A 14,486-nucleotide genomic window follows, 5' to 3' on the forward strand; every position below is an offset into this window, starting at 1 on the left:
TGCAGGATCTTCCTGAGATAGCACTGAAATCAACAGGAAATTCTGGAAATAGAGTTAACCTCACAAACAGCACCAGCCTGACTTGGAACTAAGCTCATTTTATGCTTTATTTCCAACAGTACAGCTCCAAAAACATGGAGCTTCATGGAAGAAACATGCACCAACTTCAATTCTGCTGGCTAATCCTTGAATAATATATCAAACAGAGGGAAGTTTATTGCTGCAAAGTAGAATTTTATCATTATAACAATGACACAAACTTGTCAAGGGTGTAAACACCATCTCTAAGGTGACATTCAGCACAACTGATTTACAGGAATTTTGGGGCTCTACAGGGAGTTCTAAGCCTGATTCTCTCATGGAAAAGTAAACAGCTTGCCAAAAGCATAGATAAATCTCCTGCAAAGGTTTCAGTTTAATTCATCCAGTATTTCTTGGTTTGCTATATATCACAGTAAGAATAAAAAATACCTTTTTCAGTCCCAAAACATGGAGCAAACTTTGCTTGCTTTGCAAGAGATTATTATGTTTGACACAACCTTGTTATCTATTTATGCAAAAAAATGCACTTCATCCTTTACATATTAATTATAGATGGAATATTCTTTTAAACCTATCAGAAACATTTACTACTTTGTAAATACTATATACAAAGTAGTTACTTAATCATTTGAAGGTTTCCTTGAGAGTTTCCCACAGATAGTCAGCTGTTCTTAGACTAAAGAGAAAGCTTTTCTTAAGTCACATGGATGTGAACAGGCAGACCTAGTGCAGAGACACATAATCCAAAGATCTTTCACTGTTTCCCTTTGCACCCCGATTTTGCCAGAACAGCTTTCCACACTTATCCTTAAACTTAGAAGCATGCAATGCAACAAGTCAAGTTAGCTGCTCACCTGGGCACTTTACTGAATTGTCCTAACAACAAACCAGAATTTATTTCTGTTTCTGTGCTTTTTTCCCACTGTTATACTCTTTTGGTAACTGATAATGATATGATAAAAGTTGAACAGTCTTAATTTGCAGTTAATTTAGCACAGAAAATTTATTCACAGCACAAGATACGGCTCGGTTTATATGGAATAAACCACTCATGAAAATTTCCCATTATATTTGACCTAGGTCAATGTATATTATAAAAAACTGATCATGTCTAACAGCAAAGCAGATAAAAAGCTGCAGCCTCTAGTGATAGGAAACACGTAGCAAACTATACATGCTGGAAGTATCAGTTTTAAAGATGCAGAGATATTAGCCTCTTGGGTTGGAAAGGATGTCAGCACAGACATTTAGCCTGACACAGCCATAAAATAATGACTTGCTGCTTCGTGACAAGAACTGGCCAAATCTTTCACTATTTATTTTTATAGCTGCTTTCTGGATTCAAACAAAATAGCAGAGAAATCTTAGCCTAAACTCTCCTCTACTGGCATCTAACAGACAGAGCCAGGCAGTGTGGGGTTTCTTTGTTTTCTTTTTGCTTTTGCTTTTGCTTTTTTCCCTCCTCACATTTTGCAACCACATAGCAATTTAGATACCTAAGCTCTAAGATAAAATAAGGAATGCTGTGCTGGATTCCCTCTTGGCACACTGTTTCAGTTTGCTAACAGTCACATTTGGAGAGATACAGTCTGATTAGAACTGAAACAAATACTTCAAGAAAAACTAAAGCTACAGCTTTCTGATTTTTTTAGAAGCCAAAGGCTACAGTAGGCTTTCTGAGAAGAGCAGAAACTTGATAATTTGGAAAAATCTAGTTTGATAATTCTTGCACTGAAAATCTGAAAAGGTTTGCAACTGTTTGTGGCTCCTATTCTTCAGTAAAGTATTATTGCTTTAGCACTCTCCACTTGTTTAAGGACCTTCATTTTTACACGACGTCTGAAATTCAAACTGAAAACACAAGACCAGAAATTAAAACCCCACAAAAAACCCCAAAAGATTACTTTCAAATCAAATTGCTCTAGTGCATATTTGGTTTTATGAAGACACATTTTTTGTGCATAAGAATGCCCTGACCTGCCTTTTTTCTGTGCAGTCTGGCTTCAGCAAATTATGCTTGGAGAAATATTAACAATAAAAATTGATCATTTTAAGAAGAGATGAAGTCCATTGTGGATACCATCCCGATGTTACTTGTCTTGTGCTCTAAGTACCACTGGATACATTTAAAAGAGCAAAGAATTTTCCATAAAAATATTTCAAACATGCTTAAAACTTTATTCATTTCCACTGAATAATTACTAGAACGTATAATCAGAAGCCAACTCCACTTGCTTTAAGAGACAACATAAATTTTAACTTCACTATGTAGATACCTTTTGCACCAAGATGTTGAATATTTTGTTTCTCAACACTTTTACTACAGTAGCTTGATGTGTAACATCTTGACACATAATATAAATGAAGACTCAAAACCAAAATGAGGTTGTGGCTGACTAATGTTTGTACCAGGATTGCCAGCATCATAGTCTGGAAACTTACAGTCACCCTACAGATTAAACACAGTGTCTGCAGTGAGAAAATATGTCTGAAAAAGGAGATAGCTCCTAGCTGAAAGTATTCTAAGACAAAAATCTGCCATATAATCAATGTTCCTCCTGCAAGGCCTATTTTTAAAAATCCCAAAGTCAGTACCACTTCTCAATATATTATTTTTTTAATATGTTTTTCAAAGTAATGAAAAAAACCTGCGACATTCTTTTTTCCCCCATCATAAAAGATGAGAAGACAAAAAGAAAGGGAGAGGTGAAAAGGAAGAGCTGAGGACATGTGAAAACTGTCCTGTTTTCAGTGTACAGACTATGCAAGGTCACACTCTGTTCAGGTCTATTTTTAAGACTGACACCTTGGTCCAGCCCCGCTTTCACTCGTTTCAGCCAGAAAAAGAACCATAGCTACTCACTGCTTTTCTTTCTGTCTGTAAAGGAAGCATCCTGGGAGCATTTCCACCACCCAACCCCATCCCACGGGGCTGCCTGCCAGGCAGCAGGTGCAGGGCCAAGCCAGGTGCCTGCCCTCACCCTGAGCCAGGGGACGTGCTCAGGCACTGGCAGCACACGGCAAGCTCACACCCGCCTGCCTCACCTGAGCCAGTGGCAGCGCCATGGGAATCCTGGAAAGGCTGTGCACTCAGAAACCACCCCCAGCATCTGCCACACGGCTCCTCAGCTCGTGGGCAGCAGGAATGTTTCTCCAAATTACGCCTGGACTCATTAATTACGGGGCCAAGATGAACTTGTGGTCTCAAAACTACTGCACAGCAATGCCTTCATTCTCTTCACAAAGGGAAAATCCTATTAGCGTGTTTATCCAAAGGCAGAAATTTCAATTTATTTACATATGCTTTTAATCCATTCATTAAGTCATTGTACTAATAGTTTAAATGAGTGAAACTTTTCATTATCCCTGAAAGCCCTAATTTAAAGAAACAAATGCTGAGCATTTTCTTCTTTAAGGAAAGCAAATAATAAAAATACCTGTTTTATGAGAAATTTCACTCATATTTTGATGTGCTTTGGTTCTTTATCTGACTTGTGAGACTGAAGATATTAACTTTTGTTGTATCTATGATAGCTCATAAAAGAACAGCATTTTTAAACAATGAGGCTCTTTAAGATTGCATAAATGAATTAAGTTAAACATGATCTACCTAGGGTTTCCAAAGGAGAAAGGGAATCTACACAACTACAGAACAACAATGACACTACCCTGTGTTATGGTTCTCCTTGGTGTACTCACAAAGCAGTAAGCACAAAGTGGGGCCACCTCTAAAAATACTGAATACATATTCAGTGTTAGGTTAAATTCCAAACCTCTCAGAAATTAAATACCACTGTGTGAAACTCCTACATTGCCATTTTTAGTAAGGACCACTCAGATTTGTGCAAGTCCAGTTTAGCAATTGCTTATAAACCCAGGTTGCTGTTACATGATGATAGTAAAGTAAGGAAATGTGATGTGAGTTGACAGTGGAGATTTTACAGTGATTTACAATTTATATCAAAACTCCAGACATTAGAGAAGTCTTATTTTAGTGAAGTATGGATAGAGAAGCCACAAAATCCAAGTACTTCAGTTGGGTTATTTTAAGAACTCTGTGTTAGAGTAGAGGTATGCTGGCAAGACAGTACATACAAATTTGGTTTTTAATTGATAATGATGCCAGAATACCAAATATTATTACTAAGCCACTTGCTTAACAAAGAATATTAGAGAACATTAGTCTCCAGGCCCCAATTATGGGCCAGGCACAGACACTTAAACTGAGAAATGAAATTAGTATTCTTAAAACTAGAAGAGAAATAGAAAAACAAAGAAATTTTAAAAAACAAGCTGAACAGCCTTAAACCTGTAAAAGAAGGCACCTCTGTGCATGCTGCCTGCTGGGAATAGTCCTTGGCCCATCTTTTTCCTCAGCCACACAGATACAGTTCTCAGGAGAGCTGGCCAGTGCCCAAAGTACAACAGGGAGCATTTACCAGCTCACCTGCCTGGTGCTCACACTGTCTCCTTGCATTGCTTAATTAATGTGTGCAGACATAGCGTCTGTGTCTTTCTGAGCAGTTTAAAAGCAATTATATTGCTTTTCTACTTCTTGTATGGTTTGTTCCTTTGGCTATGCAAGGCCAGATTTACTGTGAACCACTTGTGTGTGCATGTGGTTGATTCCCATCACAGGTGATATTTTAACAGTCCTAACTGCTGAACAACACGAGTAGTATTTCTCAGCTGTCAACATACATTTATTTATTAGATTCGTAATCTCGTTGCACAGTAAATGTCTGTGTAAAGCAAGTGGCAAATCTCCAGAACTTCAGAATTAAGATTTTGTTTGGAAAAGTATCCAAAAATGTGGATGTTAATCTACACTGCACACAGATTATTTGAGATCTTAGAAACTCCAAAAGTAGGCTGGAAATTTTATAAGATTTTACTTCTTACAGCATTTCCAAGCATAGACATGGATTCCAGCAAAGGCTGGAAGTGGATTTAAAATTTAAAGAAAAAAATCATAGAATTATTGTCTTCAGAAAAAATAATAAAAAGTTAAGAGAACAGTCTATTTTGATGCTTGTTTTGTTAAAGGTGGGTTGTCTTTCAGAAATGAGAGGAAAGTTCAGGGTTCATTCATTTTCAGGTTTAAACTGTTTTGATCTCTACTGCAGTCATCAGGAACTAGCAAATAAGTAAAAGGAAAAAAATTGTTTAAATGCTGTCGTTTTACTGTGTTCTTTTAAGATCTTGGATCTAAAAATGGTTTCCTTTGCAATGCTAACAAATTGCCTGGGCTGAGCACTATTGCTATGAATGAAACATGAATTAGAAAGGAAGCAAGCACATACAGAGCAAATATCCCTTTATATCAAAGCCAAATAGATGAGAAAAATGCTGAGAACACGTGAGAAAGAAGAATCTGCATAAATTTGCCTTTCACAGTAAAAAAGAAACAGAAAAAGCAGTTATCAGCATGGTAGTAATTCTAAATTCCTTATGGATGTAAGAAGAAATTACAGTTCTTAATATCTAAACAAGAAATTATGGACTCAAAATTATTCCAAAAGGCTGTCAACATAAACCATCAAAGTCTTTAGATTTCTACTGAATAGACTGAACCAAACAAATAGCTAGTCATCATTAAATTAATTAAAATGATACCTGGAAATACTTCATTTTCAGAGAAGATTTTTGTAAGGCGAATGAGGATTTTTTTCACAAGACAGGAGACAGACTTAAGACTGGTTTTTTTGATCAATGGTGGATGATTATCATGGCACAGGTTTAAAGTTGTGAAGCCTATACCAGGAATCACCTATATTCTCCCTTCAGAACATCCACATGAAAACATGTGTGTTTCTTTCCCTTTTACCTACAAGCTCAAAACTTGCTTTAATGGGGAGTTAGGGTGGGTGTCTGTTTTGTCAGGGGTACAGACAAACTCTTTCAAACAGATCTGTTTTCATTCCTACATAGAATGAAAGCAAATTCTGAAACCTGGAAAGCTGTTCTCTACAAAATATCATTTTTTGATTAGCACTACTAAAACAACCCACTCCTTTTTGATCAAGCATCACCTGCAACAACAAGTTTCACCATGCAAAAGCAACTGGCTCAAAAGATCTTAATCAGAGGACTTCCTTGGCTCTTTCAGAATGTTTGATATGACTATCAAAACTATCCCTAGCAATGCTAAAACTGAAACTGCAGTTAGGCCAATGAATCATCTTTTTCTTCTCTGAAACTTGTTTTTACAGCTTGAAATATTTGCGATGATCACAGCCATAAGTAGCAATAAAGACACTGGTCACTTCAAAATTTAAGACTACTTTACTGAATAAGAAATACTATGAAAGTGTAAAATTAATAGAGCACTGGTCTCTTGTTGATACTGATCAAGTGCATTATTAGCAAATATCTGCCTATTACCAATAAAAGGAAAAAAAACATTTGATTGAAGATAACATGATGTGTCCCTGCTATCAGCAATATTTAAGATGCCTAAGGTGTCTAATTCCAATTCTACAATTCTACTCTATGCATTAATAACTAAACAGCACATGTGCACTTCTCCAAAATGCAGCTATTGACTGCAGAAAAATTTGACATGAGGAAACCTTCAGTAGAGCAATTCTCATCTTAATGAAGAAAATTTCTTGCTGATGACTTTTTCAATATGGTATACAAAACAATTTAAAAAACCACTCAAAACTGATTTCCACAAAGCTGTAATGTATAAAATGAACAAATACCAAGTGCACAATAATTGTCTCTGTCGTTCATGAGTGTAACAAAAGCTTTGGCTCAGGTAGCTTCATTATGTTATCCTTGCTCACCACAGTAAATAGATCCATCGTGTAATACAATGGTTTACTATGAAGGGGCTGAAGAATGAGGATACTGTTTCATCCCGGCAGAAGATGAGACAGAATGCCTCTTTGAGCAGTCTTGGTGCTTCAGAGGTTTGCAGGATCTAATGGACAGAGATGATGTGGAAAATTGCCTCCTACAGGCTGAATTGGTGTGGTCCCTGGGGTTTTCCTTCCCCTGCCCCCCACCTCCACTCCCTGCCAATCTCTTTAGGACAGAGAAAAAGGGAAAGTAAATCTTTATGATCACTGCTATTCTTACATGGTAGAAAAATCACTGTGTTGGGGATCACCCTACTCTCCAGTAAGGAACTGCATTGTTCTAGCACCACACTATCTAGGAGTAAGAAGATTTAACTGTAGATATTTTGTAGGGTTGCATGCCACCTGATTTCTCTAAACAGAGATCAGAAGTAAAGGAGGGGATGATATAGGGAGCAATGACCTTTGAGAGCTCTATGCATTGCAAAGTTTTGTTTGGATTTTGCTTTTTCTCACTCAACCCACCCAACTACCACCACCACTTCCTCCACACAACATGACTGCAGTTAGAAAATACAAGACTTAATTCGACCATCTCAAACTCAAAATACCAAATTGTACTAGAAAAGAAACCTTGCAAGATAACTATCATAAGAGTTTCTCTGAACTTGCCAGTGATATGGTCCTTCTGAACAAAGACCTGGCCAAGCAATTTCCTTAATAGTGACTTACTGAAAAATGAGTGGATGTAGGAGTCACAATTTTGATGAAGGCTCAAGATTAATTTATTGTTAGACAGCATATTATTATAGAAATAACATTATTGGTTTCTACACACTTGTTTTTAGAAAACTCTTTAAGTCCACCACTCCTGGTTTTCCATTCACAGACATTTCAAACACTATTTTAGGGTTTATTATTTTTCATCATTGTCAAGAGAAACTTTGATTTTCTCACCTTTGCAGTTGCCTCGGTAGGCTATTTCTAGCTGAGGGTCTTTACATTTTGCTCGTTGAAACTCACAGCGGGACAGAAAAGTTCTTCCATCAGATGCACAGAGTGATTTCTGAGGGGAACCTGCACAGTCCAGGCTGCATTCTCTGTCTTTGTCTTGGTCCACTCTCAAAAACTAGGAAAAAAAATAATAATGCTGTAGGAATGCTATTCCAGTGTGAAAACTGCTTTGTGGCCCCTTCCCCAGCAAAGACATCCAAATATTACCCAAAACTGAAAAGAAAGTTCTGCCTGTTTTGTTATTCAAATCCTAGCCAATTCTGGGGTTATTCCACTGCTGCTGTGAAATGGCAGTGATTGCAACATCTCTGTAACATAAACTAAATCCAGTATCACAATCAGGAAGTCTCTAAGTCTCTTTCAATCATTATGAATCTCAAAACAACAACTTGGAGTTTTTGGAGTGAAAATGGTGATGGCAGAAACACTCTTCACAACAAAAATGAGTCAATAATAGGTGCTTGTCTATTTTATTACATATGTATTAATTATTCTACAATGACAAGCCAAAAAGTCTGCTCCAAGACCCAAGTAGGATTTTTAACATGAATATTCTCACTGTGGGATTCAATACACCTCTTTCTAATTTTGACACAAAACTACACTGAACCCAACCGAATTGTTCATCCCTCCAATGCCAAGTCCACAAGGCTCATGAATTTGGCATTATCCTTGGCATTGAGAAAAGAAGGATCTTCTCACCCTGAAACATTCTGCCAGAAAAAAAGTCAGTCCGGATCTTATGCCACTATATGCCACCCAAAAAGAAAGACACATAAAAACAAAGGTATTACTTTATCTTCTGAGCCCTTGAAAAGCTGAGACTAGGGAGGGGGTGCACTCAGTAAGTGCCCAGATGAATTTCTCTATCCTTCTGCTTCTTCTGAACAAGGACAAAATTAAGCAAGGCATGCATCTACCAGGAGGTAATCATTCTCCTAAGCATCATGAGGTGCCCAAGAAAAGATCTGCATCCAGCTAAAGCCCTGTTTCCATTGGTGCTACTTCATCATTACAAACATCAGGTAGAGAAAATTTTGAACCTCAGATGAGAAACTAAAATTAGGAGGAAGCAAATTTTAATCTGGGATTAGAAAATAAAAAAATAAATAAAAAAAAAACATTTGCCAGGTATAGTTCCCCTGCATTATATTACATATAAGAAATATATAAAGAGTTATAAATCTCCATAATCTTCATACTTAAAACTGTGGTCTATATGCTTTTCCTATCATTTAACATGAGGAAATATAGATGTCTGTCTGGAGAGTCTGCATGAAATCTGAGAGATTATCTCAAAGGTATCACTTTAAAATAATAGTCATGTGGTTGGGCTTTTATTAGAATTTTTATATTTTAGTGGCACACTAAGATAAAAAGGAAAGATACCTTCCCCAGTGTTTTTGAGCAATTTTTCACATTTAGGAATAAATAGTTTCAGAAAAAAATTAGTCACAAATTACACATAAACCCCAAAACTTTCTGTAAGGAATCTAGCTAAAAAGTTCCAAAAGTTTAGGACAGATATTGCCTTCTCTCCATTTCGGTGTTATTCTGCAGATCCTTCTTGCCAATAAAAATTAATAATTAGCTGAGCTGAGTGGGAAGGAAGATAAACTGAAGCCATCTCCCTTTACCTGCACAATGAACAGTGAAGGCAGGCGTCCATGGCTCTGAACAAACTCCAAACCAGAAGTCTCCAAGACTTGCCTGGCTGCCCTGATGAGCTGCACTGTGGGAGCCCTGTGAGGTCATCCAAGCTTCCCTTTCTTTCCTGGGAGGCACCTGCAGGACTCTGAGATTAGGCCTCCTAGGACTGTGAAAAGGACTTCTCAATGCAAGACGGACCACATGGGTCCCCTGACAAAAAAGATTGTATCCAGTCCTCTGCTTTGCCTCCGACTTCCCCTGTGGATTTGGTGATAGCAAGTGAAGTGACCTCCCTCTTTCTATTTTGTCAAGTAAGGAATACAGCCTTTCTGTGTGCAGAAGACTACCCCTCTGTAATGGCTAGGCACTTTGCCACTCCTAATTTATCCTCAGCAACATCCCCGTTGAGCAGAGAATTTATTTTCAAAAGCACAGGAAGGCTCTGTGACCCACAGAGAATCATGCAGCAGATCAGGGGCTGAACCCAGGCACCAGAAGAAAATCACACACAGCAGCAGTCTAGCCCCTGTACCATTTTTTCCTCAGTGTTTCCTCGTTTGCTCTGTTTCGAACTGTTGCAGGAGTTAAGATGGGTATGCCTGACAGTAACCCTGTGGACAGAAAATCCCCTTAATGGTCTGAAGAACAAAATCCACTCCCTTGAGAACATAATAGTTCACAGATAAATCTGTATTTTAAAGGGCATTTATCCAAAGAGTTTTGTTTAAGTATTTTATTATTTCAAAGCCTTAGAGGAGATTAGGGCAAATTAAGGGTTCAAGGATATTCAAGCAACATGGAACAGCAGAGGATGAAGACATACCCAGGAGACAAAACCACTTGAATAGCTTATTGCCTAGCCAAACCTCACAGGAGAATTTGTACATATAAACAATTTCCACCAACCTAGTGTAACTGAGGTTTTTAAGAGCTAGAATGACAAAAAGGCAAGCAATTGTAGGGAAAGATTGCATGAGAGACAAGCAAATGTACTTAGAAAAAAAAACCATACAGAAAGTATGTGACTGACATGTGGAAAATACTTCATTGTCATCTTTACTGCAGCAGTATAAGATGACAAAATTAGTATTGCTTGCTCACATAGCCAAAGGAATTGATCAACACATCAAAAACCAATGCTGAAACAAGAAAGGGCTATGGAATTTCTTGTAAGATTTGCTATTTGTTCAAACAGGAGCAAGCACAATCAGTGCTTGAAAAGCTGGGATCTCACTGGTGCAAATCTTAGAGCTGTACTTTTCTGTGAAAATAGCCTTTTTTATTAAAATAGGAGAGCTTAGAAAGAGAGAAAAATGGTTTGATACGGACCAGAAAGTGACTCACTCTCAGTATTGGTTCATCTACTTCTGTCCTTGAATTCATTTAACAAACAAATGTGTCATTGTACAAACGTGATTCACTAAAAAACAAGCTTAAAGCAGCATTTCTGCTGAATGCTGGTAACAACTGAAATTAGGCCAACAACAGTTGACCAATCTGAGATGGAATTATTTTGAACAACCAGAAGAAAGTGGACAATTATGGTTAAATCCTATTAAAAAGCTAAATACTTTTAACAGAGAGGTGTTCTTACCCTAATGACTCAGGAACCAGCCTAGTCATGTTTCAAAAAATTGGTTTCAAATAAATAGTATTCCACAGAGTAAGAGGCACGACTCAACTGGAATTGCTGTAACTTATCTTCTCCTTCACATTTCAGTATCATTTATTTCAGCCTTTCCAAAGCACTCCACTTGACAACACCCAGCTTCCAAGGGGCTTACTATTCTCTACTAGGCACTCCTTTAATTCCTTTCTTCTTCTGAGAAGAAAGAATGATAATGGGGAAAAAGCAGAAAAATGCTTGATTTTAGGTTTGCCTCATTAATAAAATCTAACCACTAAAGACACTAGATATGTGTACCCACCTAACAGGTAGAAGCATTTCTGAAATATTATTTAGTGTCATATATTTCTGGCATCATGGAATTCCAGTGTTGTCCTTCACTGTCTCACACTTCAAAGAATCTTAATACTGGATGAAATGTATCAGTCATGGTCCCAGTGATCTTTCATCTCTCTGTTACTGAAGTTCAGAGCATGAAGTAGTAGATACATGAAACCTTGCTGAAACTGGAGGACGATATCTCTGCTCTGTTTTTTGCTCTGTTTTCTGCTCTATCTTTCTGCTTTTGTTTTTGTCACTAGTGCCACATCTGGGCTATGGACAGGCAGGATGGTTGCCACAAGTAATATGTTACAATCAATGAGAAAGTTTCTCCAGTCCCTTAAAACTAGGAAAATTATGGTTTCCCTATGGTGCTATTAAACTATTTATCAAAATAGCATGTATATATAACCTTGCTATGGTGTAACACATATCTTTACCTTACACTGTTCACTCTTATGCAGGGATTCAGAGTTATTCTCTCGGTCTACATCCTGCAACTACATCATCACAAGGGCAGAGAAGGTCTTCAGACAAATCTGAGACACATTTTTCTCACCTTGTACTCTGTCATCTGCTTAGGAGCAAGGAGAATTTCTCTGAACTACAGAGGGTGGGCTCACAGATTTGTGCACCAGAAATGTGAAGGTGTTCCTGATGGCTAGAGCACCAACAACTGGATACACCTGCAAGCTGTACTGCCAGTCCAAAAAAGCAGAAGAGTCAAGACCAGTGTCACAGCCTGGCCATGGGGAGCACCAGCATCTCTCTGCACTGGAAGAAAAGCTGACACACTTAGGCTGAGGTGTAAAGATTAGTTATTGAATCTGGCTCAATGCCTCCTAAACAGTAATGGGAAATACTCTACATTTCATAATCTAGTGCACAGCTGTGGATTTTGTCTTTCATTTGATGACACCATTTGATTAATCTGAGCAAGGCAGGACAGTTTCCCCCCCGCCCTCCCTCTTTATTTTTTAATTTGGGCCAGCTTGTCTCCAATACTTGCAGTCCTGTAGACACATTCTTAACACAAACAGGCTGCACATAGAGCATAACTCATAACTATGCTAAACCTATTTTTAATTTGCCCTAATATAAATTTTCTTACTAAAGCTAAGACGCAGAAACCACTTTTTCTGTCTGTGGATAGAAACCTCCATCCTTTCTGTAACACCAGTTTGGAGGCTGTGGACTACAAAACTGACAGGCATTCAATTTCATGGATTTGGATAGTTCATCAGAGGTTTTTACCAACCTTTCTGCAATTTACAGATTCCTTCAATTTTGACTGGATCTACATACCCTCCACTGACACTAGGCATTTAAGCAGTCACAACAGGTTTTTATTTTATTATTTTTTGTGGCCCACTTATAACTGATATACAGACTTTCCCTTTGAACAACTGAAAACTACTTTCAGAATCTAATATACAGTTCAAGATTGCTTGTAAAACTGGAGACTAACACCCCATCTTGGAAGGCTGAAGGCCAAAAGGGCCTGAAAAACAAGCAGAAGAGAGAAGATGGATGCTAGACATTACTGATTTGCTTGGAAAAACAAATTACAGCTTTGAAAGGCTATTTCTTTATTCTGCATCTGGTTGCTGTGAGATGTTAAACGGAATGGTCTGACTTCCCTGCTGCTGGCATGGGAGGTCTGCAAACAAACTATGGAGCAGTGCACTCTAAAGTGGGATGAGAGCTTTGTGCTGGTGAAAAATGTGCTGATTTGCAGTGATTTATGTAGTCATGCTGTTTCTGTCTGATAGCTGCCTGACAGGCAGATGTAGAAATCTTCAAGCTAGGAATATTTTGTTCCCTCTGGGCTTGTCTACAATGGAAAAATGAGTTAGACAATATGTGTGCATGTGTGTGTGTGTGTGTCTGCATATGTCTGTGGGGTATATACAAACATATGCAAGTTATATTCTGTAAAGTCATATCCTCATGTATTTCAGAAAAAGGCAATAATGTTTAAATATCCATGTTACATACTGCCTTACAGAGCATTACAATCACCTGGTGTGTCTCAATTAATCTGCTAATTTCACTATTTTTTTTCAATGTTTATTTCTTCACTCTAATCCCAAGGAATGAAGCACTTGATCTTCATGGGCCCCTTCCAACTCATATTCTATGATTCTAAAGTGTATTTACAGAACAAACTCTACTCTCATCCCAATTCCTAGCACTGAAATAGGTGGAAAACTTAAGTTCTCCTTATCCTTGTTTTTTAGGACAGCACCAGAAGATACCTTCAAAATACCCACTTTGAACTCTACCAATCTTTAACAGATTTGTTCATCTTGCACTGACCCACTGATTACTGATTGCCATGAAGTTATCTCAAACTTGAGAAAATAATGAACATTTGTTCTTTAGACTTCATTATCCCTTTTTACACAAAAAATTAGTGACATACCCACAAGAGAGCACACTCTCCAGGGCAGCAAGCCATTATCATGCCGTCATACTGTGGAACCAATTGTGTAGACTACAAAAACTAGAAATTGGCAGCTTCAGGATAAGATTCACCTGCCTTAGAAAAGATAGATCATGTCCTAAGAACATCCCTTCTACCTCATGAGCTGGAGAGTCTGATAAATCAGCTCTCCAGTAATTGTTTCAAGTCCTATGAGAGTAATCTATCCTGTAGTGTCAAAGAAAAGCAAAGGGAAACAAACACTCAAAGTCCCACGTTTCAGACAACTGAAACAGAGCTGGGCTGTGTGTTTCAAAAACAACTTTATCAAAGGTCTCCCATAGGTTGTGCATTTGCAGGGGCACACAGGAGGCAGAACTGTCTCTAATACCTACTGAGACACTGTTTTATTGAAAAGAAGTGTGTTAAACCTTTGCACACAGACACCTCCTACCACCACTACCTTTGCTTCATTATATTTCATGAAACTTTTCATATAAACTTATGTCTAGTCTCTTTCCCTATAAAATTAGACCAGGATGGTTGAAATGAACAGCTAGAGTATGCAATTTCACTGAGTGGGAAGTTGGGGTTTGGGTTT

The 14,486-nt window shown here is 37.9% G+C and overlaps 1 protein-coding gene across 4 annotated transcripts in view; it reads right to left on the reverse strand.

Moving 5' to 3' along the window:
• Positions 1-14,486, reverse strand: part of SMOC2 (SPARC related modular calcium binding 2) — a 131,534-nt gene that overhangs the window by 80,503 nt on the left and 36,545 nt on the right. For all 4 annotated transcript variants that reach the window (XM_079298149.1, XM_079298148.1, XM_079298146.1 and 1 more), the window contains exon 2: positions 7,806-7,977. In XM_079298149.1, coding sequence (XP_079154275.1) covers positions 7,806-7,977 — 172 coding nt within the window. The remainder of the gene's footprint in view (positions 1-7,805; positions 7,978-14,486) is intronic.

This window comes from Erithacus rubecula (genome assembly GCF_903797595.1).
Source record: "Erithacus rubecula genome assembly, chromosome: 2".
In the NCBI taxonomy this organism is placed as follows: domain Eukaryota; kingdom Metazoa; phylum Chordata; class Aves; order Passeriformes; family Muscicapidae; genus Erithacus; species Erithacus rubecula.